Source organism: Daphnia pulex, chromosome 9 (genome assembly GCF_021134715.1).
Source record: "Daphnia pulex isolate KAP4 chromosome 9, ASM2113471v1".
Classification (NCBI taxonomy): domain Eukaryota; kingdom Metazoa; phylum Arthropoda; class Branchiopoda; order Diplostraca; family Daphniidae; genus Daphnia; species Daphnia pulex.
The window spans coordinates 5,156,002-5,182,996 of NC_060025.1; the positions used below are offsets into that span (position 1 = coordinate 5,156,002).

At 39.0% G+C, this 26,995-nt stretch overlaps 3 protein-coding genes and 2 long non-coding RNA genes across 9 annotated transcripts; 2 read left to right on the plus strand and 3 right to left on the minus strand.

The window, feature by feature from the left end:
- Positions 1–7,321: 7,321 nt before the first annotated feature.
- LOC124201831 lies at positions 7,322–10,321 on the minus strand. The gene is made up of 2 exons (XM_046598073.1): positions 9,172–10,321; positions 7,322–9,055 (listed from the first exon to the last, which is right to left on the minus strand). The coding sequence occupies exons 1-2, from the start codon at positions 10,005–10,007 to the stop codon at positions 9,037–9,039; spliced, it is 855 nt and encodes a 284-aa protein (XP_046454029.1). The 5' UTR covers positions 10,008–10,321; the 3' UTR covers positions 7,322–9,036.
- Positions 10,322–12,145: 1,824 nt separating this feature from the next.
- Positions 12,146–16,698, plus strand: LOC124201834. Its single transcript, XR_006877720.1, has 5 exons — positions 12,146–13,966; positions 14,065–14,402; positions 14,464–14,608; positions 14,699–14,939; positions 15,018–16,698. It is a non-coding gene; the product is annotated as an uncharacterized LOC124201834 (long non-coding RNA).
- Positions 16,699–20,101: 3,403 nt separating this feature from the next.
- Positions 20,102–23,549, minus strand: LOC124203308 (V-type proton ATPase 16 kDa proteolipid subunit). Of its 3 annotated transcripts, XM_046600048.1 has the most exons (5): positions 23,361–23,544; positions 21,292–21,655; positions 20,763–20,952; positions 20,495–20,708; positions 20,102–20,409 (listed from the first exon to the last, which is right to left on the minus strand). In XM_046600048.1, the coding sequence occupies exons 2-4, from the start codon at positions 21,380–21,382 to the stop codon at positions 20,504–20,506; spliced, it is 486 nt and encodes a 161-aa protein (XP_046456004.1). In that variant the 5' UTR covers positions 21,383–21,655; positions 23,361–23,544; the 3' UTR covers positions 20,102–20,409; positions 20,495–20,503. The 3 variants fall into 3 exon arrangements, with proteins under 3 accessions (XP_046456004.1, XP_046456005.1, XP_046456003.1); XM_046600049.1 differs by having other exon boundaries at positions 20,102–20,708; positions 23,421–23,549; XM_046600047.1 differs by having other exon boundaries at positions 20,102–20,708.
- Positions 23,534–24,464, plus strand: LOC124203309. Its single transcript, XR_006878508.1, has 2 exons — positions 23,534–24,015; positions 24,089–24,464. It is a non-coding gene; the product is annotated as an uncharacterized LOC124203309 (long non-coding RNA).
- On the minus strand, positions 24,185–26,470 carry LOC124203307. Of its 3 annotated transcripts, XM_046600045.1 has the most exons (4): positions 26,341–26,470; positions 25,928–26,187; positions 24,893–25,843; positions 24,185–24,835 (listed from the first exon to the last, which is right to left on the minus strand). In XM_046600045.1, exons 3-4 carry the CDS (start codon positions 25,238–25,240, stop codon positions 24,440–24,442), a joined length of 744 nt encoding a protein of 247 aa, XP_046456001.1. In that variant the 5' UTR covers positions 25,241–25,843; positions 25,928–26,187; positions 26,341–26,470; the 3' UTR covers positions 24,185–24,439. The 3 variants fall into 3 exon arrangements, with proteins under 3 accessions (XP_046456001.1, XP_046456000.1, XP_046456002.1); XM_046600044.1 differs by having other exon boundaries at positions 24,893–26,187; XM_046600046.1 differs by having other exon boundaries at positions 24,893–26,187; positions 26,275–26,345.
- Positions 26,471–26,995: the final 525 nt, after the last annotated feature.

Consider the following 26,995-nt stretch of genomic DNA (forward strand, 5'->3'; position numbering starts at 1 on the left):
TTGCAAAACAAATGTTGTAGAGGCAGAGACGAAAATACTACCACAAGACGTTCAAGAAAGAAATAATTTTACAATATTTAGCTATATTGTTGGTGAAGCCCGCCCTTTGATCATGTAATGAAGAGAGAGACAAAATGTGAAAAAAAGGCGGGGCGCACAGGAGAGAGAAAGAAGAAAAAAAACTTGTAAGACTGTTGGGAGGGAAAGAGACGACAGGAGTGGGTGACAAAATAATGGAAGTACTGAGCGCCTTCCTTTTGCGTGGGGAACAGCGTACAACATCCCTCCCCCCCCCCAAAAAAAAATGACGTAAACAAAATTGGGTACAACCTAATTATGGGTACTATGGGTAGTGGCAAAGCAACAAAAACAAAATTTCTTTTTCTATTTTGCTGGATCAGGTAGATCCCAACGACGCAGCAACAATAATATTCGGAGGGCAATGTGGTTAAAGGGGGAGAAATTCAAATATATGTGGAATTATAAAAAAAAGGGAGAGAAAAAAAATTATAGGGGGAGAATATAGGAAAGGCTGAGAGGGAAAAAAATGTGGGGGAATGTGGGGTAACTAAAATGACACTTGTAGGGCGGAAGAAGGGGACGTCCATTTACGCTTGATGCGCCCTTATTCCTGACGACTTGCATCGTCGTCGGACAGTACGCTAACTAATTGATTTGGCACAGGAAAAACGTACATGGGTTTACGAACAAATATACGTGTAACTAGAGAGGGAGGAAAAAAAAAGTTCATATGAGGTTATACATATTTTTTGATTGGACGGGGTGAATGATCGTGGCCAATTAGTGGCTATATATCCCGTACGAAACTTTTAGCTTAAATTTCGAACTGTTAGCTAATAACCGCTGATAACAGCTCACGTGTTGCTAGGCTAAAAAATCCAACCATGGATCATGCTGAAATTACCTAAAAATGTTTCACCTCAACATAATTCCACTATTTTGTAGCGTGTAACAGCTTTTATTTTCCAAGCTACGGTTTTTCTTATCTTGCTTGAAAAACTTAACCTTAAAACTAGCTTGAATTTTTACCCCTAAATATATTTCCTAACTGTTAGCTAATTCCAGTATGGAAGTTTTTATCTAGGGTTTCGCTCCACTTTTATTAGCATGATATCAGCTTTTATTTTCCAAGCTAGGGCGTTTTCTGATCTAGATTGAAATAATTAAGCTTAAAATCAGCTCGAATTTTTCTCCCTTATTATATTTCCTAAGTGTTTCAGCTAGTTCTAGTATGGAATTTGTAATCTAGGGTTTCGCTTTAATCTGATCGCGAAATAAATCGTGATATAAAAATAGGTTTAAAAAAATCGGCATATGGGGTGTTCCTATCAACAAAATAGGCCTACAGATTTTTCTATTTATAACAATCATGTTATAACCTTCAAATAGTATAATAGGTATGGGCGGGTAATTGGTTAATAGGTAAAATTTAGAAAATATATTTTTTAAAAATTGTTTATTTTTATTATTTTATATAAGTTTTCAATAGTTTTATAATTAGAACTAGTCTATGTGAAGAATTTCTACACAACTATAATAGGATCAAATATTTATCATTAATAAATATATCAGAAGATGCCAGATCCGGAGAACCAGCGACCACAAGTAAGTAAGTGCAGCAAATATGTCTTAAGAAGTAAGTGGGTGGGTGACCCTGCAAACAATAGAAGAGCGCGCGAAAAAATCTTTTTCAACCTGCAATTCTACTGTAGCGAGAAAATTTCAAGCTACCTTCAATCTAAGATTTCTAGCTTGAAAAATAAAGCTTAAACTAACTCTAAATTCCCAATATGGAATTTAAAAATTTTAGGCTGAAAATTACTAGCTATATACCCCTAACTTCGTAGCTATTTCTAGTACAGAACTAGCTAAAAGTTTCGTACGGGATAAAGAATAAGCGGGATTGCTACTGAGTTTATTTGGTCCAAACATTAGCGGGAAGAATGGTTGCATGTAAATATTTTCTACGGGGGCTGGAGGGAGAGAAAACACAAAAAAAATATACGACAGCGGAAGAATAGACGATTTGTGGAGAGAAAAAAACTAATTGTAAGCGGGGGAATTGGATAAATGTCTCCTAATCAAAACATGAAATTTTAATGGGAGAAAAAATATAATCTGGTATGGGGGGGACAATTTAGGGACAAAAATTAAATGAGAAATTCGTATCCATAACAACAATGAGCATGTGTGGCTTAATCTCCACTGTTAAAAAAAATAATATCCGTTAATGGATCAAAGAGGGGGTGCACTTGGGTTGTTTGGTTATTCTTTTTCGAAGAGAGAGAAAAAAAATTACTACTTGTAGGGGAGACAAAAAAAATCTTGGTGTTTTCAACGATTTACTCTTCCACATTGGATCACGGCAAATGTGAATTAAACATTTGCGCGATTATATGGATATTTTAGTTCGCTTCAATGTTCAACACCCCTTTTTTTATTAAAAAAAATGACTCAATCCATTCTTGTTGAAAGAATAAAAAATTATTACCGGGAAAAATATTTGGGTAAAAAAAAATTATTTTTTCTTTTTCAAAATTGAACCCATTCCACTACATAAGGGAAGAAACAAAACAAAAACTTTTAGTAATGATTTTAACACTTATGATCTCCTTTTCTACCGATGCCCGGTAATGCGACAGTAGTTCTGTATTGACATAGCCTGCGGTTTTAGTTGGCCTTGGCATTCTTCAATCCCTTTGCTTGCCCTACCATCCACTTCTTGCCATCACCCGATATCTGACGTTTTCTATTTTTTTCTTCTGTATACTAGCATCTAACATTTACTTAGAAATTTCACACGCATGTCGGTTCACGTTAATCACTTATATAAAAAAATAGTTAAGGAATCCCTCAGTTACGATATACCAATACAATAACACGAAATTCAAGTACCATAATTAGCATGAAATTCTTAAAAGCTAGAGTAGGCACCGCCAAATTTTTCCGATTCAATTTTAAATTTAAATGAATTAATTATTGGCTTTAAGTCAACTTTTGTAAACGCACCTTTCAATTTTTCAGTCTTGAGGGTTGTCTTTAACATAACAAGAAATTATATCGGCAAGCGTTCGATTTGCACGCTCGACCATACCGTCACACTGAGGGCGGTAGGCCGACGTTCGAATGGCTTCTACGCCACACTGTCTATACAAACATTCCATTACATTTGACAAGAAATTTTGGCTTTGGTCGGTCAGTACCATTTCTGGCACACCGTGTCGCGTTATAATATTTTTATAAAAAGCTTTAGCTGTCGATTCTGTTGTACTATCTGGCATTGATGCAACTGTTATATATCTAGTTAAATATTCGCCCATGACTAAAATATACGTATGATTTTCTGGTCCTGATGGGGTCAATGGGCCTACAATATCCATAGCCATAAATTGCCATACGTGATCTGGAGGAATTGGATTGAACGGAGACTTGTTATCTCCACCTACTTTTCGTTTAGCACATATTTCACATTTACGTATATAATCTCTGATCTCCTTTACCATAAATGGCCATTTAAAACGTCTTTGAATTCTCGCCGTTGTCTTTTTTACGCCTATATGCCCCGCGAATGGGCTATTATGAAATCTGATTAATATTTTCTCTCTTAATGATTCTGGTACTAATATTTTTCCGTCGGACGTGCCGATTAATCCATTCTGAAATTCTTTTATCTGTTCCTCCTCGTCGAGGTTGTCGTCATATTCGTTATCTTCGTTCTTGCTACGTTCCTTTTCGTATTCTTTCTCGTCTGCTACAGCTACTAAATATTCTTCCATGAATTTATTTCGTCGTTGCTATTCTTTTACATATCTTTCCTTCGGTTATTTACAAAATTTATCCTTTTCCTGTTCCTGTAAAAACATTTCTGTTGTTAAAGCTTTTATATTTTGTGTCTGGCCAGACATTGTAACTACCTCCTTTTGTTTTGGAATTCTACTTAGCCCGTCGGCATTTTGGTTAGCTACACCAGGCCTAAAAACTGTTTGAAAGTCGAACTCGTTGGCAACAAAGCCCATCTAATAACTTTTCTTGACATAGGTATTTTCTGTTATCTTTGGAAATCCTTTTAATGCTTCGTGATCGGTTTCAACCGTAAATTTCGTACCGTACAAATAATGATAAAATGTCTTTAACGCGTGATATATTGCATATGCTTCTTTATCTGTCGTGTGCCACTTTTCTTGTGTTTCGTCTAATTGCTGCGATGCGTTTGCTACGGCATATTCTACTTTTTCTCCGTTTACAATTTTTCGTTGCGCTAGAACTGATCCCACGGCAAATCCCGATGCGTCTGTTTGGACAATGAACTTGAGGTCGAAATCTGGGAATCGTAAAATCGGATTTTCTAACAAGAAAGTTTTTAAAAATTGAAACGTACTTTCTTCTTCGGGGCCCCATCTAAATTCTTCTTTCTGTCTTGTTAAAATCGTGAGCGCTCTCGCTTTATTTGCGTAATCCCATATAAACTTTATATAATATCCTGATAATCCCAAAAAACTTTTCACGTGATTTTTATTCTGTGGCGTCGGATAATTTCTAATTGCTTCTGTTAACTTTGGATCCGGCCTCAAGCCATTTTCTGATATATTATGTCCCAAATACTTTACTGCTTTTTGCAAAAATAAACATTTCGATAATTTAATTTTCAATCCTCCCTCCCTTAACAGATTTAGTACGCATTGAATGTGTTTGATATGCTCGTCGATCGTTCGAGAATAAATAATTACGTCGTCCAAGTAAACTAGTGCAAATTTGTGAATAACTGGTTGTAATAAATTATTCATTAAACGCTGAAAAGTTGCTAGTGCATTCGTCAATCCGAATGGCATACGATTAAATTCATAATGAACCTGGCTAGTTGTAAAAGCTGTTTTGTGCTTGTCGGCTTCTTCAATTTCTATCTGCCAATACCCGCTGATCAAGTCGAGTGTTGAGAAATAACGAGCGCCTAACAAATAATCTTTTGTTTCGTCGACGATTGGTATAGGGTATTTGTCTTTTATCGTTTCCGTATTCAAATTACGAAAGTCAATGTAAAAGCGTTTAGTGCTATCCTTCTTGTCAGTTAGATGGACCGGTGAACTATATGGACTTGAGCTCGGCCTAATTATATTATACTTCAACATCTCGTTCACTTCTTTTTCTATTACGGCTAGGTTTGATCTGGCTTGTCGTCTAGGTCGCATATATATAACTTTTCCCGTCGTCTCAATGTGGTGTCTAATACCTTTAGCTTGACCTAATTCACACAATTTATCTGCGATTACGTCCTTATTTAATTCTAACAGTTTGTCTATCTTATTTCTATACATTTCTGAATTTACGTCATCGATTATTACTTTAGAAACGGGTTTTTCAACTTTTAATGCAATATTTTCCCCGTTATCGTTAGTGTTTGCCACGGTAGCATTCAATAGTTGAATTAGGGGCGAATAGGGATAACTTGAATTTCCTGTGTCTGCTATAAGCGAAAAAGTTTTCCCTTTCATTTTATAAGTCACCCGGCGGGTTTTTCCGTCAAGGACAAGCGCATTTTTAGTTATAAAATCGATTTCTAATATACATGTTTCTGACAATTCGGGTACTACAAAAAATTTCTGCTCTACTATTTTAGCGTTATTATCTAAGCTAATATTTAATTTGTATACTCCTAAAATATCCATACTGTCACCGCATATGCTGCGCAGGTTATTATTATTATTTATTTTATTTTGTTTTGAATCTTTTCTTAGTCTATTAAAGAAATATGTTCAGCTCCTGTGTCTATTAAAGCATATGTGAAAATATTGTCTATTTTTACTGGTACATGAAAAAGTTTATATTGCGTATTTACATATTATTTTATATTAGCGATAATCTTGGCTGTAACGATTGTTGTTCTGACCCCTTTCCTGATTGAACGGTTTGCCATACGTACTGTTGTTGCGATCGTATCTTTCGTTGCTGCGAGCTCGATAATTGTTTTGCGGCCCTCCATTCGGTCTCCAATTTTGTCCCTATCGCTCTGAATTTTGCCTTTCGTCTCGCGAGAATCTTTGATTGTCGCGACGTCGGCCTAGTTGTTTTTGTTGTTGTTGTCCGACCGGACCAACATTCTCTACTAATATGCCGTCTCTTGCCGCAGTTATAACAAGTAATACGAGTATCCTGACTGCTATTGTTATTTCTAACTGGCGTCTGAGCTCTTGCTCCGTCTTCTGGCCTGTTGGTCTGTTATACGTGAATGGACTTACGCTGCCGCTTCTGTTATTTTCCGGGAAACCAACTGTTTTCGGATAATTGGTTTGCGCGTTGTTGTATGTGTTGAAGGCTGCGATTACTGCTGGGTCTCCCAAATCGACTGGTGTTGATGCCGTCGGAGGTGAGACCGGTTTCGTCGACAGTTTGTGAATCAGACCTTCCAATTCTTTTATCTTTGCCGCGTTTTTCTCGTTTTCTTGGGAAATGACTGAAACTGCAGAAGTTATATCGTTACTCTGTGCTATCTTTTTTACTTCAGTCACTTTTTCGCATTCTATCGCTGTATCTACTGTATTAGCGTACGTTGCATCGGCTTCCACCCTGTTCCAAACTAGTGTGGCAATTTCTCTGCGTAGGCCTGCCAAAAGAATTTCTTTCTTCATATCGTCTCGGACTAATACTACGTTAGCGTCGTTGTTAGTCGCTGGCCCTGCTCCATATGCTATCCGATACATGTCGTCTATACGTGTTTGAAAATCTCTGACTTTTTCGTCTGGTTCTTGTTTTAAATCTTTTAATTCTCCCTTTTTAATAGCCTTTGTTGTATTATCATGTAACCCTGCTATAAGTAACGCTTTCCAGTCTGCGTACACATCTCTTTGTTGCGCTGTCAAAGAGTCATTAAAATTGGCTGATGACTTACTTAATTTTTCTTGAAAAAATGCTATCTTTTGTTCTTCGTTCCATCCTGCTAACTTGGCTGTTCTTTCCGCTACTTTAAACCATTCTTCTATGACTAACGGACAATTACTTTCGCCTGAAAAAATTGGAATATAGAGCTTTTTCCATTTGGTTCGGGTAAGTAGAGCGAAAAGTCGTGCGGCTAGTCGACTAGTGCGCACCATGGCAGGGGATAGCAGAAACTTGCTGCAGACTTTGCTTGATCCGGTCAATACCCCCCAAGAAAGGCCATGTACTGTAACCTGTCAGGCTGTCAGCAGCAAAAGTGAAACCTGAACCGAACCGAAGTTTTTTCAAAGTGAAATGAGTTCTTTCTCAATTGAATTACTGTTAATGTTGCATTCTGGCACTTTGAAAAAACTTCGGCGATCTCTTTTTTTTCATAAGTTGAACATATCAAACAAAAAGCTGTTACCATTTTAAACACTTAAGAAATAAAACAGGTTTCACTTTTGCTGCTGACAGCCTGACAGGTTACAGTACATGGCCTTACGTGGGGGTATTGACCGGATCAAGCAAAGTCTGCAGCAAGTTTCGGCTATCCCCCGCCATGGTGCGCACTAGTCGACTAGCCGCACGACTTTTCGCTCTACTTACCCGAACCAAATGGAAAAAGCTCTATTTTCTAGTTTTCTCTGTGCCGCCAAGGTACGCATGCCTGTTACTAATGCTGCTGTATTATTTTGTCCTGCTACCTGCAGTGTGTCGATTGCTGCCTGTGTTAAAGCCATATCGTCGTCTGGGTATATTAAATCAAGATCAAAAGTACTAAGGGTATCGTCGTCACTATCCCACCCTCTAAAGCCTGTCACTTCGTTTAATTCTGCAGAATAGTTGTTCCAATGAAACTCTGGCGATAAATCTGTCCTCCACAATCGGTCCAGGAATCTAGCTTTATCTCTTAAGTCTGGCTGCAAGTTTTCTGTTCTTCTTGCAAAAGTTTAATTATATCGTCTACCGGTAGTCGAATAAATTCTTCGACGTTATCAAAAATGCTAGTATCTGCCTCTGTTTCTACTGTTGGCCTGCACTTAATTTCCTCAGTAAATCTTGGGATCGGTGATATTCCACCTGTTGCCTCTGCAAGTAAATCGTGCTCTACGGGTGTATGGGGTGTTGACTCTTTCTTCTGCAATTTTGTTAAATAGACTGTAACACCCGCTGGTAAAGCAAATCGGCCTATTCGAGTCTTACGAGATAATCTGCAAATAGGAAAATTTTGGGTCGAAAGTTCGTCGAATTTAATTTCTAATGTTCTTATTTCCCCTTATTTGGACAAAAAGAAATCGCAGTTCAAGATGGTTTAACAGTTGTTTAGCAGCCAGTCTCTCAAGAAGTTTGGATAGAAATGAGAGGTTTGATACAGGTCTATAGTTAGAAAGAACATCAGGGTCAAGATCATTTTTCTTTAATAGAGGAGTGATTAAAGCAAGTTTCATGGTGTGTGGGAATACACCCGAGGAAAAAGATAGATTGACAATATCAGTGATGGGAGGAGCCAGTATAGTGACACATTTTCTCAGGATTGAAGTAGGCAACGGATCAAGTGGAGACGACTTTGATGGGGAGGCTAGTAACAGATCAGAAACCTCTTCAACATATACAGGTAGGAATGATGAGAGTGGAATGACTGATTTCCTAATCTAAGGAACCCAACCATCAGCAACAGCATCAAGGCTCGCTCGTATATCCTGGATCTTACGAAGAAAGAAGCTGCTGAATTGCTCAACCAGCGCAGAGAGGCAGTCATGTGAAGGCAAACGGAGACCTGGTTTGACGAGGAGAAACGAATCGACAACACGGAAGAAGGACTTCCTTCCTGTTGACTCCAGAATTTTTCATTCAAGAAAGGAAGCTTTCGCTTCATTAATCATTGTATGGAGGTTCAGTTAAGTCTAATTCATTATCTCCTTGTCAACTGTGAGACCGGTCACTCTCCAACGTCGCTCAGCTCTTCTTGCTCTCCTCCTTGCAGAATGAATCATCTCATTGTCCCACGGGTTTTCCGGGCGGACAATAAAAGTTCTTTTAATCAATGGGGCATGGCGATTTAACACTTCAGATAGACCATCGTTATACTGTACCACAGCACTCTCACAGTCGACAGAATGGCCTGTTACAATTGGAAGAGAGGACAAGTCAGAGATAAATGAATTAAAGTCAATTGACTTAGTCTTCCTAAACTCCACTGTCTTCTTTGACCGGAGAGGTTGATTAACACTAGCATACCACTGGACAGCACGATGATCACTAATTACTTCAGAGACATAACAGGTCGATATGAAGTCATCTGCTGCACGTGAAAACACAAGGTCCAATGTGTGGCCACCACTATGAGTCGAATCGCTTACGTATTGTTGAAGATCGAATGAGTCAGTTAGGGAGATGAAAGAGCGAGCGACATGGCTTGACTTGTCATCAACGTGAAAATTAAAATCACCCACAATTAGCAGTCGACCGGGGGCCGAGACTAAAGATTCTCGTAGACATGCAAATTCATCACTAAACTGATTGACGTTGTTGGTTGGGGGACGATACACTACGAGAAGGACAATTGCCACTGAGTTCACAGACAGTGAAACTGCGAGAAACTCGAATGATTGAGCTTCGAAGTCAAGAGAGAGGAGGCGACATCTTACTGTGTTACGGTAGATGACTGCCAATCCTCCACCTCTCCTGCCCGTCCGCGGTACGTGAAGGCCCGAGTAGCCAGCCAGACAAGGTCCCCGTAAGATTTCATCACCACCTTCAACTGGTAGCCATGATTCCGTAATGGCTACAAAGTCAAGATTGTTCTCAATAATATTATTTTGAACGATGTGCGATCTGCTAAGCAATGATCTGGCATTGACGAGTGAACAATGAAGGAACTGCTTGGCTCTGCTGTAGCTCGCTTGTGCTGATTTTCCGCCAGTTCTTTCACGTTTTGTTGGTGGTGTTCTAGCAATTCCATGAAATCGGATGGTAAACAGAAGTGCTTTAGGAAGAAAGGGTGGAATAAGCAAAGAGTGAATAGTTGCTGAAAGCTGCTGTCTAGACATCGCCCTGGGCGACATGACGAGCATAATCAAAACAATGGACACTCCAAGATAGATCTTAATGAATATCAGTCAAGTTGAGTCACAATCAATGCACAGAATAGTTCACCAGAGTCACTAGATAGTCAGAAGCACAAAGAACTATAGTAAAACACAAAAATTCTGTAATTTCCCAATTAAAACTGAATAAAGTCGGGAGCTCTTTTTTGGTGCTGCTACTGAGAGCACGACCCAGCAGACGACATGGATACATGCGGTTTATATATTGGGGAGAGACTCAGTACGCTGGCTGCAGAGCAGCTCATCTTTCCGAGTCATCTCGGGATGGCGCGGACAGTCAGGACAGGTTGGCGCGGCGTGTCGGACCGGGTTGATGTGGCAAGTCGTTCCCGGTTGGCAAGTGCTGACCGGATGCTTCTCCCGCGTGACGTCGGGGATGACGCTGTAGGGCTGACGTCAGAGCGTGACGTCAGCGTGACGTCGGGTCGTGACGTCTTTGGCGGTGGCCATCTCGAAGTAGGCGGAGCTGCCACCGGGGCATGACAATCACACTATAAAGTATTCATTTCATCAATCTTCTGAATGAAATTGACTGGAGAGTCGAAGTGTTTTGCGTTACATCTTTGAAGAAGTTAATTGCAAATAAATTTATTGAATTTAAAGAAAACATGAAAATATATTTTGCTGTGGCCAGTTTGGTCTGTTTGACAGCCGATTTGTGGGGGTCAAAAAATAGAAGTTTCTTAAGGGTTACTGCTCACTGGCTCATTTCGTATGATTTTTTAGTACTGAAGAGAAAATCAGCTGCAATTTCTTGCAAACGATTCCAATGTAAACATTTAAAATATTTAATGCGGCTTTTTTTTTAAATTTCGTCTTTATTATTTATTAGGAACACACAATTTTGAAAACATAGCAAAACTACTTGACGACATTTTGGAAGAATACTATTTGATTGGAAGAGCTTCTCATATTGTTACTGTTAACGGATCAAAATTTCGTAAAAGCCTTTAAAGAATTCTCAGTACGTTATTATTAGATGAGTTTTACTTGAATGTTTAATGAATTTATGAATTTGTCCTTTGAATACTTTAAATCTGATCACGGCAGAGGCGGCTAATAGTAGGGCTGCTGGTAGTTACTTGTAGTGAAGAAGATTCAAATTTTTGGTTGCATAACTATTACTGACAATTTATCTTTCTTAGATGTGCCTCACACACATTGAACTTGATTGCTAGTGTTGATATAGAACTCTCAGATTTTGATAATAAGAAATTTCCAAAACAAAATTCTTGTCGTCAAGTTTTGTCCAAAATGAATGCTCTTTCGAACAAAATTGGCAGATCAGTGTAGCTGAAAAAGTCAAAGAAGCAACACTGTGGCCTACTCGGTGGAACTCTCTGTATGATAGTAGGTTTTCCTTTCTTAAACACTATAAGAGCCTGGGCGCAGCTATCACAGTATTTCGTTCACTTGGCATTCCAGTTCTTACGAAAGATGAATTGGACTTATTGTTTGAGTATATGCACTGCGTAAAGCCATAAGCTGCTATTTTAGATATTTTTCAATGAGACAAAGGCTGTTTTCTCACCATAGGAGTTGTTGTTCTGCCTTTGCTTAAAAAGCTCAAGAAGCAGTTGAAGATTCTTTCCAAATGTTGGGCCTGTACGTCATAAAATACTGTCAATAATTCAGGATAGGTATGATAGGTGTTAAATTTTCTGTCAACTTTATTGAGCAGTATTTACCTTTTGAATTTCAGATTTGGTCATCTGTTTATTAATAACATCTACCTAATTGTAGCCTGCACACAACACTTTTTCAAAATTAATTAGATTGAAGGTTCTAAACAAAAAGATGTCGTTACCAAGCTGAAGCTGTTGTTAAGTGATGCCGAATCACCACTATCTGAAAAAGTACTAGTTCTACAGAGGAATTTTTAAGTTTCGCATAAAAAAATATTGAAGCCAAACGAGGTAGATTATTTTTTAGCCGAAAAAGATATAAGCATGTGGATGCTTAATAGGTATCATCAAATCAAGATTATTTGTATTAAACACAACACTGCCATTCCAACTAGTGCTTCTGTTCAGTCAGGCTGCCGTTATACTCTCAGTTAGACGGAACAAATTATCTAATAGCTTTCTGTAAATTGCAATTCTTTTAAAAATAGCTCTTGGTGTATAATATATCAATGTATCAGGCTGATACTATGCATGAATAGAAAATTTTCCTGTTGCCCTGATCATTGCACTTTCTCAGCGGTCATTTAAAATGCAAAAAAAGTATAGGGTATGCCTGCGGTGAACTAAAAAATGTGAATGAAAGATTTATTGAATCTTGAGAAATCATAGAATATATCTGTGAGTAATATCCTTGTAGATATTTCTCATTTCTCATTCTTCTATGATCGTAGTAGTATCGTTTAGTGATAACAATTCTTTAAGTTTACGGCAGAAATTAGATTTAGTTTCTGATATATGAACTGTTAAAAGCCGTCAATTTTCGTTCCAACGGTAAAACAAAGTCACAAGATAGTAAATCAGTACTAATCGAATTTCTGGTAATGGTTCGATCAGTCAACTCCCACTGTTCAATTCTTTTTACAGGATTCTTTCCAACTTGCCGGGTGAGAAAATTCAGTAGTGGTGGAGTTCCAGGACATTTCACGCATCACAAACAATATGATGTAGAAGCATTTTTCACTAACATCAAAAACGGTAGAGATCATGAACTTGAAATCCTACAATTTTTCACTAACGTAGATGTTATGTGTTCCAGTACTGACTTCAACAACCTGTTTTGGTAGTTCAAAGTTCAAATAACTTTGACTTGCCACACTCTTCTGTATATAAATATATATTTTTGTTGTCCGTTTTGCACCTGTCACAAATAAAGTCAGATACAACAATATACGAGCGCCAAAATATTAAACCTAGATTGGTCGCAAATTCCAAATTAAATTAAATTATGTATTAGCATATTTTTCTAACAGGGAGTTTCATCGGCGCGTTTTCAATATCTACCACTAGGTGGCTAGGAGGATGAAGCCAGAGAATGCCAGGAAATGGAGGGTTTTATTATTATTTATTTTTTGCAGTTAATACCTCGGCAAATAAGCCGTGCATATCAAAATTACTTTGGGTGTTTTTAGAGGGGGACTAGGATTTCACTTCTATAAAATTATATGTTTTTAAGATGGTCTCGTTTGGCAGAAAACAGCCATAGAAAACCCAAAAAATTTCGCGAATTTTGGTAACCCCTTGTTTTATTTTAGCAATATCTAAAAACTATAACATTTAGAAAGACGCATATTTCACCATTCGGTTTCCCGTTAAATTTCGCATAAAATGGTCTAAAATACCATGCCCAAACCTACTCGCGATTTCCGCAAAATCGAAACCCCAAAATCTGGCCTGGTTGAGTCGTTTTTCCCACTGCTGCAACTTTTACCATCGAATCCCACCTCTTCAAGTCACCCTCATTTTCTCACATTGGCCGTCAGCACTCTCAGAAACGAAACATGTTTGGTTCGTGGCTTCAACGTCATTTCGGCAGTGGTTTGCCCTTGCCCTCAATCTCCCGAATCTCGTTTTGGTTTTTCGGTTTGGTGTCGGCTTCCATGACGCTCCACCGCCGATTCATTTTATTTTACAGTGGCATCTAGCAAGTTTTCCTCTGTTGCATTGTTTACTTTAAGATCACCCTCACCTGAACTTGAGTTCCGTTGGACCTAGGTTCGTAGCACTATGCAGTAGCTAGGCAGCACTTGCAGCTAGGCACAGTAGCTTCATCAACGTTGGTGGTGGTTGGTGTTTTAGTTTGTCGTCGTGTAAACTAGATAAGTTCAATTATAAGTTATAATAAGTTCTTACTTATCTCGAAAAAATTCCCCCCCCCCCTAAAAGATGGGAATTTGGGGCTGGTGTTCGCAACGGATGGAATGTGCGACACGGTCATATTTATCCCGTGCATTCAGATTCTAGGTAAGAATTGTAAATAATCTTTTGTGAAATAACGCAATTGATGTATTGTGTGGGTTAAATGTATTCTCTTTGTAAGCAAATTTATTTTCTTTTTTAAGGCCATGTACAGATTTTCTTTCTTCTTCTCTACTAGCACACAGCATTCATTAAACGTTCATATAACGTCCAACCGTTCGTTTCAGGCAGCTCCGGACGTTCTACTAACCGTCTATTTTAATCCATTTTACGGTTTTTCAGATGTGGATATCCAATGGCTGTCCGACTTGTACCACCCTAGAACGAATTAAAATTTACGGTCGATAGGATCACCTCAGCGGACGATAAACGGACGGACCTAGTTTTTATAAATAAATGTTCATTGCTTTTCATCTTTTGCCCCACGAAAGAATAACAATTTAAGAGGGATTCCCAGCCATTCATTTGTATGCGCAAGCAGGTAACAAAATTCATGATGTGCAATTCCGGATATCGGTGACATGGTTCTTGAATTATATAAGAACGTTTTGGCTGGATCGAGTTGGTGCCAAACGATTGTCCGTCCAAAATCAGGTTTAATCAGACAAATCACATGATTGAATCGTGGCACCGCGGAATGAACGAGTTAATGATGTGGTCCATTCAGGATTTTGAATATTTATATTGGTAGGTGTTAAAGAATACTATAGTTTTAATGTCTGTTGGAAGTAGTGCATCGATGTTGATCTTATCTCATTTATTAATTATTTTTTACAGATTATCTCCAACGAGCTGCGGGAATTACCATTCGAGATTTTTTTTAGGGGGAGGGTAGAAGGTTGATGTCCAGTCCACCAATTACGAAGAAGAAGAGACATTAACCTAGACAGGCAGATAACCGATCACCTTCAAGAAAACATAATTACCCTGCTGGAATTTCTGATCCCGTCTTCGAATTAGTTTAATCCGATGGTGTGAGTCATAAATTATCATGGGGGGGGAGGCTAAATTAAGGATGGTAAGGATTCATACTATGTCCATTAAACCCCCCTCCCCTCAATTGATTAATTGTCTAATCAATTGTCTTTACTTTTAGGTCACCAGAAAACCTGGGGAAAATATGAGGGAATCGCTTCTGAAGTGCTGCTTCGGGCTGCGGATCCAATCACTCCAGTTCCCGAGATGATCGCTCCAGCTTTCGACTCTGGAGGCGATTGCTTCAGTTCTCGAGATGATTCCTCCAGCTCCTGTGATGATCGCTCCACCTGCCGAGGTGATTGTTTAAGGTCCACTCCGTCAACGGATTGTTCACCGTAGAAACGCCGAGATTGTTGTGATATTTGAGGGGGGAGACTAGTGCGCGTACCTCACACCCTTTAATTTCAAAGAGAGATTGCCCCACAACCTCCAGCAAACGGCAAGCCCATGTTACGTGGGAGAACTTGCCCCATGCGCAAGTACCGAATGAACTCGTTCGTCTCTTATTCCGCACTAATGCCGCTCCGCTTCCTCAACTCATGCAGAATGGGGATTTTAAATGTAATCAACACATGTCTGGACCGTCCAGCAGATTTGGGGTTCCATTGTTGCGACCATCATTTTTATAGTCAACAATATGCATTTTAGATAACTGTAACAGTAGTAAGCTACCTAGCGTTGCCAGGTCTTATTGGAATGGTGTCGCAAAAAACCGACGACGCTTTGGTCTTATGTCGTTTAGGGGTTTTTCTGGGTGTTATTCTGGCGATTTAAGTAAGCCATTTTTCGTTAAAGAACAATTTTATTTGCGCCTAGTGTCGTAAATTTCTATTCTGGAGTCACAAATTCAAATGTTCTTTTGGCCTTCGGTCCGGCTCCCCTAAATAATATATTGTAATCCTCCAACAAGGTGAATATTAATGTCGTGAAGAAGTCCAAGAACAACCCCGTCTCCACCTTAATTGCTGGGCCACCACTTATAACCATCAATTCGCTAAGTAAATCTGAACTTGTTTCTCGTCTTTCTGGAGCTTTGTCCTTACTAGAGAACCAACTTGTTGACATTTCCAATCTTGAATCAAACGTTTCCCGTCTTTAAAGATTATTTGGATTCTGTCGACAATCAGAAAAGTGCCTTAACGATGAGGCTGTCAAAATGAAAGTAACGCTTGCAGATAGTGTTATTAGCCTTTAACGGACTATGACTCTTCCTGATCTTGCTCGCCTGTCTGTCTCTTCCCCGTCTTATATCTCTTTGGTCCATGGCTTTCTCTCTAATTTTGTCCTGGTAGCCAAATGTGTCTATGGTTCTGCACCCGAGGGTTTCTGTGGTAAAGAACTGCTCTATACTCCCAACAGAGGTCTCATTCCTTCTCATGTCCGATACAAAAAAAAATGTAATGAAATGATGTAATGATGTTTAATGTTCAATAATGTGATGAAATAATAATTGTCATCCTCGACAACCAGGTGGCAGTGGCTAAATCGGTAGTCATCCTGAACAAAAATCCTGAATTTCACAGCCGCTTTGAAACTACGGGTAAATTAGATGTGTCGTACCCGGTGGTGGCGTTTTTTTTACGTATGCGACCCACACAAACGGAGCTTGAGCAACGTAATGCGCTCTTCGTGAAGCCAAGTACAGTCCGCTAAGGTGATTTTTACGAAGCCTCCGACCATTGAAGGACATGTCAGCATTTTTCTTAAGTCCAGGGCAGTCTTGTTAATTTTTGTAAGGTTATTGCACGGTCTACCAGGAAAGGTAGCCAAACTCCCTATCCTTTTGGTCCACCAGAATAATCAAGGGACTTATTCAATGAAAATTCCGCTCGGATCGTGGGCGTAGCTTGGCCACTAAATGTTGGTTACGCATAGTCTTCACCCCTTCAGTTTATTCGGGGAAGTCGAGTCCCACCTTCAGCCGCCAGAGGCTATAGTATAGTGCTAGTGCATGACGCGCCACCTAACCAATTTGCGAACGCACCCCTCACGCTGCCCCCTGGCGGATCTGTAGCGAAGAAGCTTTCTCATTGTTTGATTTGAAAATCATTGAAAAAGTCAAAGTCTTTAATCATCTTTGTAATTTTTATTTTAGCTGTGTTTATGTTTAAAACGTAACTACGTTACGGAGCGTTAAACAAGGTATCTATTGATACCTAGTTTACTAGGTTTTCTATTCTTTAAAGTGCATTAATTTTAAATCTAATGTTTTTTTTTTACAATTTTGAGGTCTGGAACAAATGACACCAGATAACATTTTTGAATTTTCTAGGAATACAATTTGTTTTTTTACTCAAAAAAAAATGAAGCATTACAAAAAGATTATTTTTCTGTGAGTAAAAAAATATGTTATCTGGCATCATGCACTAGCACTCTAGCACTATAGAGTTGGCTAACGTCCGAAGTTCCAAGTTTTACGTAAGCGTTAAAAAAATGTTGGACACGCACTCTTGCATGGTGGCTTATGGAGTTTCGCCGGTGTCATTCTTAGTTTAATGTTTCCCATTTCAGTCGTCTTCAGTTGGTAATTGCAGCTCGCTATTCTTAATTAGATAACTGCATTCCTTAGTTATAAGGTAATCTTTTAAGATTTATTTCCCCTCGATGGTCATTGCAGTTTATTTATTATTGATTTTTAAGTAAAAGGCATTTTGTTTTGTTCCTCTCTGCATGGCAGCAATTTTTTTGTATTCTCCGCCGCGCTCCTTGCGGAAGCAAGCAGAAGGTTTTATCTGTTGGCCTTAATTTTAGACCAATAGAAGTCATATCGGCCTTAATATTTAGTGAAACCAGGCTGGCTTCCGCAAGGGGCGCGGCGGAGAGTACAAAAAAATGGCTGCCAGGCAGAGAGGGAAAAGGGAAAAATGAGCCTCTCAGTAAATTTCTCAACCAATAAAATCCGGAAAGAAAATTCCTTTTGGATTTTGGTGGTTGAGATAGCAATAAACTTTTTTTACAATTAGTTTTTTCTATAGCTCCCGCCCCCGCTTTTCAGAAAAGCGATGTCAAAGTACCCCCCATTTCTGGCAAATTCAAAAAACCCAAACTTAAACGCTTAATATCTCGTAAACGGGTGGGAACTTCGTCTTTCTGCAAACGCAGGTAAATCCGGCGTGAGAGACGAACGTGATTATATTTTTTTATATTTTAAGGCCTTTTCCGGATTTAGATCTGGAAAGCCGCTCCGGGATTTCAGTCTACTTGAGTCGTGGACCGCTTGTTAAATTTCAGCAGAAGCAAGGAACGCCGATGCCATCTAGCAACCAAGCACCCTAAGCTCTACTTGGTAATAAATGCTACAAGGTAAAAAATAGTTAGTCAACTATTTCAGGGGTATAGAAATAATGTAAAGTAATAAAAATAAAGTTTCTGCCAGAGTTATAGATGTATGGTAGAACCATTTATATGGAAAGGCCTTCCATTGACTTTTCCTCCTGGAAGTGTTCTGGCTGGAGACCTTAGTTAAAGAGCCATAGCGGGTGTGTTGGGAAACACATTTTTTTTCCTAGTACCAAAATTAACAAAGTTTCAGTAGATATCCGCTGTTGGCGCTGACAATTAGGTCTAAATCGATACTTAAGCTCATTTTTCCACTTTCGATTCGCGATATTGGCTGCAACTTTAGGAAAAATTTCCGAGAGGAACATTTAACAGGCAGTGGTTCTACCATCATCTATAGCTCTGTTTCTGCAATGGCTTTATTTCTCAATCGTGATTGGGAGAATACTCATATGCCATAGGAGCGCAGTAAATGGGAATCTTTATCGTTCATTCTCTATATATGACAAATGAGCGATACGAAGAAAAATATAGGAGCTAATGCTTAACGTATCGGGTATCGGTTTGATACGTGTCAATGGTTTACCGCTACCGCTGCTTTAGTCGAATCCAGGGTATAGATGTTATTCCAAAGAAAAAGTAGTAGACATGCCAAAAAGTCTTGTGCAGTTTACGCCGATGCGCACCACAGCGGCCGATAGCAGAACTAAGATTGTTATTACGCTTGACACCAAATGTAGGCCCAATCCTTTGTTCGACAAGCAGACGGTTCTCGAACAAAGGATTGGGCCTACATTTGGTGTCAAGCGTAATAACAATCTTAGTTCTGCTATCGGCCGCTGTGGTGCGCATCGGCGTAAACTGCGCACGACTTTTTGCTCGACTACTACTTTTTCATTTTCAACATCTATAGACCTTATTCTGATCCAAAGGTATGGGTCAAGCCGACCCCTTTGCGTCGCGTTGCAGTGTGAAGGGGTGCCGTGAACAGGAGATTTTATTTTGGCTCTCCCCATGTGGCATGGGACTAGGCTTTTCGGGTTAATCGTGCCCGAGGGAAGAAAAGGGAGGAAAGGAAAGTCTGGTCCCCTCTTTTCTTCATTCTTTCCTTTCCTCCCTTTTCTTCCCTCGGGCACGATTAACCCGAAAAGCCTAGTCCCATGCCACATGGGGAGAGCCAAAATAAAATCTCCTGTTCACGGCACCCCTTCACACTGCAACGCGACGCAAAGGGGTCGGCTTGACCCATACCTTTGGATCAGAATAAGGTCTATAAGAGCGATATGAGTCGTTTTTAGAAACGTGGGCAGGAACACTTCACAGGACAAAGGGGGATTATAGGGTATACACAAGTGTATTCAAGTTTTATTTCAATTGAAATAAAATAATGTTTTAACACGTTTAGGCTATATAACCATAAAAGTGGGGATTAGTCATTTCTTTTCAAAGTTTTAGAATTCATTCACTAATCTTGAAAGTTGAAACACTTATTTATCTAAAATCTGTCAGAATCAGTTTCGAACACCTTGCAAGTAGAAGTTGTTAAAATCTAATAAACCTTTACTTAAATAATATTAAATAATAAGTCGTTAGCTAAATAATTTAATTAATAATAATAATAATAATAATAAAGCAGCTATTTATTTCGAATCAATCGTTAAAAATTCCTGGTCTACTATTACTGCGACAGCACATTTATTTACTCGATACAGCTGTCTTTACGATTATACTGTACAGCGGCTCAAACAAACACGAACATTTTTCTATAGTCCTGTTTAAACAATGTAGAACATTGAAATTCTACATAGTTCAATACGCATGCGCAAACTTACCGTCTTCGTCATATGATTGTCAGATCAATGCAAGCAAGGAACCATGTATTGATTTCACGAAATACGTTAGTCAATGAAAATAAAAATAAACTCTCAAACGAACTTAGTATTTATTACATTTAGACAGAGAAATGACACTGGAAGAGGAAAAAGAATTGGAATTAAGGAAATTAGAAGTTCTAGTTAAAACCAATGAACAAGAGTGTAACAATTGCAGATTACAATGGTTACCCAACAGAAAGAATATCCTGGCTAAAAAAAAAATGACTTCACACTGCTGATGCCATGCCAACACCAAGATAATCTTGGAATGACAGGTGTTGGTTTATATATTTGAATGTTCCTCTTATTTTTAGACACCAATGCAGACAGCAACTTGAAGTGTGGGTAAAACCTAAACTAAGGATGTATCCAATCAACAACTTATCTAAATGTTGGCAAAGGATTAATGGGCTTTGTGAATGACAATAGGAGAGATGTTTACCCATGGCATTTACTTGGAGTACAGGTAGATGGCTACAATCAAGCCATACAGACCCAAGACTTCAGCAAAAATAAGAATAAGAATCATTCCTACAAACAAACGGGGCTGTTGTGCTGTGCCACGAACACCAGCATCACCAACAATTCCAACTGCAAAACCAGCTGCAAGTCCTGAAAATCCTACTGCAAGCCCAGCACCAAGATGAATGAAACCACTAAAAAAGAACTAGATTAGACCTACTCAGCATATACTACTTTTGTGATATTACTTGTAGGCTGAGTACTGCGACGGGTCTCCCAATTTACTTGCAATAAGTACAGCAACTACAAGTCCGTAGATTGCAATAATACCAGCCATGACCACAGGAATGATTGATTTCATGATCAATTCTGGCCTCATAACTGACATGGCAGCAATACCAACTCCTGATTTCGCAGTTCCATATGCAGCACCAAAGGCTACATAATTAGAAAAGAAGACAAAAAAAAACATTTAAGAAACTGACGTATTGTGTTGCAAATAAAAGAATAGGAAAATAAAGTCCATTGGTTGCACAAGAGATGCTTTTATCAGTATATCTTGTGATTAGAAGTCACAAGATATCCAAACTTGAGAACTTATTATAATTTAATGATTTTTAGCAAGATGGATAGCTGAAACTCGAATAAAATCGGGTTTTCGGTTAGTACACATAAATAGCAAAGTACAAGCTTGAAGCTTCTACATGAAATTTCCAAATGTGACAAGTGTGAAGTGAATGACACAAAAATTCTGAAACAACAAAATTGTCAATTTACCGCTGAAAATCATCGCAGATGCTGCTCCCATTACACCGAAAAAGGGGCCATAGATTGGATTTAATTCCGTTAAAGCTGATTCACCAGACATGATGAGATGAATTTAGTTAGTTGTCTATGTGCAATGCGAAGACTTGTAATCAAGATGATGAGTTCTCAACCACTGTCAAACTATGGCGATCTCCCTGCCGGTTTAGACCTCGCCCGCTGTAGTTTTTTGTCGCTGAACTCGTGACTCGTGGTCACGTGACCGAAAGCACCTGATCTAAGAAAGTCTTGCTTTCATTGGCTAGCTGCAAACTCTATTTTCATTGGACAGTTCAGAGACTGTAGGCTCCCTCTGGATGGGAAATACGGGAAATACCTAAAGGAAGGGCGGCAAAGAAAATACTATTGTAATTTATATATTTATATAGTAATAAGATATATATTGTAACCAGATTGTAACAGAATAACAACAGATTTCTAAGAATGTAGTTTGACACACTTTAAAGTAACAGTAATATGGATGGGTTATATTAACTTGCAAAGAGTCGGTTCATCTTCTTATAAAATATTAAAACAAAAAAACTAGATTAGGAATATCAAGGGAATATTTAATAATTACAGCCTGCCGATCAATGACTCTAGCGAGTACGCTTAGACGTAGCGATACGCCTCGATCGTAATTAAAATTATTCAGATTTGTAGCTGAAATAAAATAGTGCTCTTTCTATGATTCCTAAAAAACCCAAAAAAAAAATCATGTTGTGCAAATAGAAAGGTTATTTACAGAAAAATCTGAAAAAAATAGAAGTTGAGAAATTATGAAAATATTTTAACGTATTTTAAATTATTTTATTCATTACATATTTTAATTTTGTGAAAAATAGATTAAAATCTGATTAATATACGATAAACGAATAAGGGCCTCTTATTTATAAAGGGCGTTGTGAATTGTGATATAGATATAGCGCAGAAGCAGAGCAAGAACCGGGGTTCAGCAACACACAAACATCGAAATTTTAAAAAACGGTTGGCAATGTCATATGTAGGTTGTTTACCAAACTATGCAAGACATATATTTCCTGAATTTATTATGTTCAAAGCGATAGCTATATAATGTGCTCCTTAATTAACTGGTAAAATACATAAAGTCTTAGTCTACATGTTTTGCTGCCACATTCACTAATTACAATTTTTGTAAATAAAACATGTGACTGATGTGAGGGGAAACATATACAAGCGAGCAGTAGCACTATAAATAGCGATAAATCTAGATTATTGCACGTATAACCATTCTGGGACGAATTTTCTTGTGGTTATACGATTGATGAACGCAAAACGCATAATTTTGTGAATGGACAATACCCATGGCCATCTTCTGAGTTTTAAAAATGGAATTTTTGTTTTTATCTTGGATCTTTTCAGTCCGTTTTCATTCAGATCCTGTTGAAAACTGGTAACATAAATTTTAAAAAATCAGCTAGGTATTTTTGTCATCCATTCGTGCTGCTATTCCAAGCATTTTTGGATGTTGTTTTACCTGAGATGTATCCCGCAAAATACACCCAAATGGAATTATCTACCAATTAAAAAAAAAAATCTATTTATCTCTCGCATTATCTCATTAGGTTGCTACTATTGGGCCTGAATGTCGTTATTCGTCGTCATTTCACGCGACGTTTTATGCACTGGGCATATGAATGACGGAGCCTGAATAACGCCCCCTTCCCCCGAGAATCCGAGATGTTTTCAATTGCAAATTAGAAAGACGAAGTCTCAGCAACTCTTAAACAGAGAGAAAGAATCTCGAATCATGGTTCAAAACAAATTAGGGTAATGTTCCTAATTTTGGACAGGCCTAAATCCTTGCCTAAATCGTTGCACGGTTAAAGTGGTTAATCAAAATGTGAAATGTTCTAAGTTTGAAGTTCCAATCCTATGAAAAATGTAGCTGATATGAAAGTAAATTTTTATATCCCATCCCAAGCGTTGGCTTTTATAAATTTAGTACGTAAGTCTAAATCTGTTTGTTTTGTTTTTTTTTCAAATATAGGCTATCTCATCCGGGATTTGAATTGCGGTACCTCAGTATCAACAATCTTCAATACGAATCTTCAATATATGTTCACAAACACAGCAATTACCAGACTAATGGGAATTGAATATAGAAGTTGACGCAAGCCTAGAGAGTGGCCGTCATGCTCACGCTCGAGCGCAAGGTTGGCTGCCAAGAACAGGCGGAGTGTTATGCACTAGCCTGTCTGTGTGCAACTGAGGCTGAGCCTCTCTGTATTCAACTACGGCTCATTACCGCTAGGGGCTCTGCCCACATGACAAGATACAACAGGCTATACTTTGAAGAGTAGATTTAATCCGATCCCTTGCTGCGCGCGCGAGTTTCCCGATAGGAGTGGTCCAACAATTAGAAAATAGTTTTCCTCAAGTCTATATTTTGATTTTCCGATTTTCCCTTTATCCTTTTTGGTAAAATTTATTGCACTCCGGAGCACTCTAGTGTCAAAAGAGGCTGTTGGTTTGTATTACAGATGAATCTGTTCAAGTACAACCATTTGAGGAAAATGGTTATTTGGCTAGAATAGATTTCAATCCTACAGTTCCCTATTGTTCACTTGCCAGCCTTATTGGCCTCTGGCTGAGGCAAGATTCAGAAAAATGTGGTGGGAAGGATCAAATTGGACATAGTTATTGCAGAGGGTAAACACAGCACAGAAGAAGAGAGTAAGTCCTAATACCATATTTAAATGTTCAAAAAAGCTTTCATAAAATATTCTTTTACTTTATTCCCATCCAGTCAATAAACAAATCAACGATAAGGAAAGAGTCGCCGCCGCCTAAGAGAATCTTAACGAGGAATTTTTTTGAGAAGAAAAAAATAAAAGACAATAAATTTCCTCAGAGTATTTTGTATTCCATTCCATGAGATCAACTCACAAGTATGAAAGGCACTGCAAAGGCACTGCAGAGACAATTTCATCGCACATATACACTCTGGATTGATTTTAGTATAAGACTAGAACAATTACCAAAAAGCTCCCTGGTAAATTTATAAATAAAGCAAGTGTTATCTCTGGTAAGAAGAAAAGCATAACCAAAAGCGACAAGCAAGTTTGTTTCGTGAAAGACTTGTAAACTTAAAAAAAGATCAAAATTTCTCAAAAACGAGACAAGTTAAGTGAAAAACAAAAGGGAAGTGGGGCGGGAGGCAGTAAGTAATTTCAGGCGAGTCGAGGAGAGAGGGACTTTTTAAACTTCGGACAGGACCGCAGGAGTGCTGGGAATAACATCCATAATCACTTAGACAGGGTCGTTGTTGTTTTCCTCGGGCTCGAATCTTGGACGCAGGCTGCTGCTTCTCCAAGTCTGTGGCGGTGCAAAGGGAACGAGTGCGGGGTGCTCGACGGCCGCTACCGCGTCGGACGGGCTTGTCTGGCTGCGCAAGGTGTTGATTCAGCAGCTTGATGACTTCCTCCACGTCGGCTTCATTCTTGCCTTTGATGTTCTCTTTGATGACCTCGACCACACCGTCATCTTTCTTGTCCTGCAAAAGAAATTTCAATTATCCGGTTAAGAAGTGAAAATAAGAAAACAAACTCACCTTGAATGTTTCCGTAAGGCCTGCATAGGTGATGCTGGACTCAACGAGCATATGGCGGAGGAATCCAGCACGCCGGCGAGGCTTGATACCTTGACCAAACATGTCAGCGAATACAGGTCTCCATTGAGCCTCCTTAGTCAATTCTTCTTTGATCTTCTTGACTTGTTCGAGCAAATGATCGCAACTGATGAGGTTCTCCTTAAGTACCCTAGTGTTGATGCGGCCGCCATGCACCTTGCGAAGGATCTTGTGAAGTGCTTGATTGAGCACGTTGAACAGCGCTCTCCAAAGGTGTGTCGACTCCAAGGTGATGATCAGCCAAAGCTTTAAGGACCATGCGATGTTCATCCTTCAAATCATGCACCTGTTTTCGATTGAAAGACAATTTTCTTGTCGGTGAAATTATCTTTTTGGAGCTAGATGAGCCACGATACGAACTCGTTGCAGGCGGCCACCTCGCTCTTGGACTTGAGCATTCTGTTGTTGCGGATCTCCTTGAGCATGCGGTAACGACCCGTGTCAACGATGCGAAGATTGTAGTTGTGAATTACATTCAGCGGTAGCTTGCCATACGGCATGACGTACTCGTTGAAATCGTGCCCTTCTGCTTTCTCTTCCTGTGCCACGTAGAATGATCCATTACGTACTCATTGAAATCATGCCCTTCTGCTTTCTCTTCCTGTGCCACGTAGGATGATCCCAGGTTGACCATCTCGTCGATGAGGCGTCGACCAGTAACGGTGGCTTCCCACATGACCACAGCAATGCTGTCATCGTGTTCAGGCATTGGCTGTGCTGGCTGAGTGGTGATCACAGCGGGGGGAGCATAGCATCAGATTCAACCTTGGCCTCTGTAGTTGGTGGCTGAATTACCACCTCTATGATGGTCTCCTCGGTGGAAGATGAGGTCTGTTGTTCTTCACTGTTGTTGGTCATTCCTGTAATTTTATTCTGCAACACAAAACACTATCGATAATCAAACAGCATTCAACAACAGTGTAGTGGTTAAAAACAAAATGCGAGCAAAGAGAATACTTAGGCAGTCTTCAAGAACAGTTCCCCTTTTCTTTAACCAAAGTGGTATTGAAACGGTGGTTTCCCCACAGCAATGCTGTCATCGTGTTCAGGCATTGGCTGTGCTGGCTGAGTGGTGATCACAGCGGGGGGAGCATAGCATCAGATTCAACCTTGGCCTCTGTAGTTGGTGGCTGAATTACCACCTCTATGATGGTCTCCTCGGTGGAAGATGAGGTCTGTTGTTCTTCACTGTTGTTGGTCATTCCTGTAATTTTATTCTGCAACACAAAACACTATCGATAATCAAACAGCATTCAACAACAGACTTGTAGTGGTTAAAAAACAAATGCGAGCAAAGAGAATACTTAGGCAGTCTTCAAGAACAGTTCCCATTTTCTTTAACCAATGTGGTATTGAAATTAATTAATTACCTGAGGATTTGATGGCCGCTGGTTGATGGAAGAGAATACCATTACTTTCGAATGAAGACTGCAAATGGAAAACAGTAGACCGAGTTGATTGACTAGTAATAGGCTGTGTTTATATAGCACGGCCTTATAGCAATGCGTCAGAACCATCTAACGGCAGTTTAATAAAACACGAAAACACAAATTCGAGTATATAATTATGATTTCGTCGCAATATAAAAATCTAAATGTGACGGCTCCATGTAAAACCTTGTCTTGCACAACATGATCATAATTTCCTAATTTTTTAACTCTAAGAAAAAAATCGTATAAGACATTAATGAAATAAACAACTTTCCTATCTCTCTGAGAGGAACAACGCCATCTGTTGGTGTGGGTTGGGTTGGGTTGGGTCAGGAAACAGGTCTTTGGCGATAGAATCCCTATCGGGAAATTCCAACCGATGAAATTGTAGGAGATTTTTGGCCGATATTTTGAAATTTAGGCTTTGGAAGAGGAAGACAATCATTGAAAGGAAAGGAATCATTCCCGATGGAATTTTTAAAAACTTCCACCATGCAATCAATCAATCATCTATCAACTGCTCAATTTGATTGATTAAGCGTAGTTGTAATTTTTGCTCTGAGCTGGCGCAAGTGCGGTTGACAGTGAAGATTCA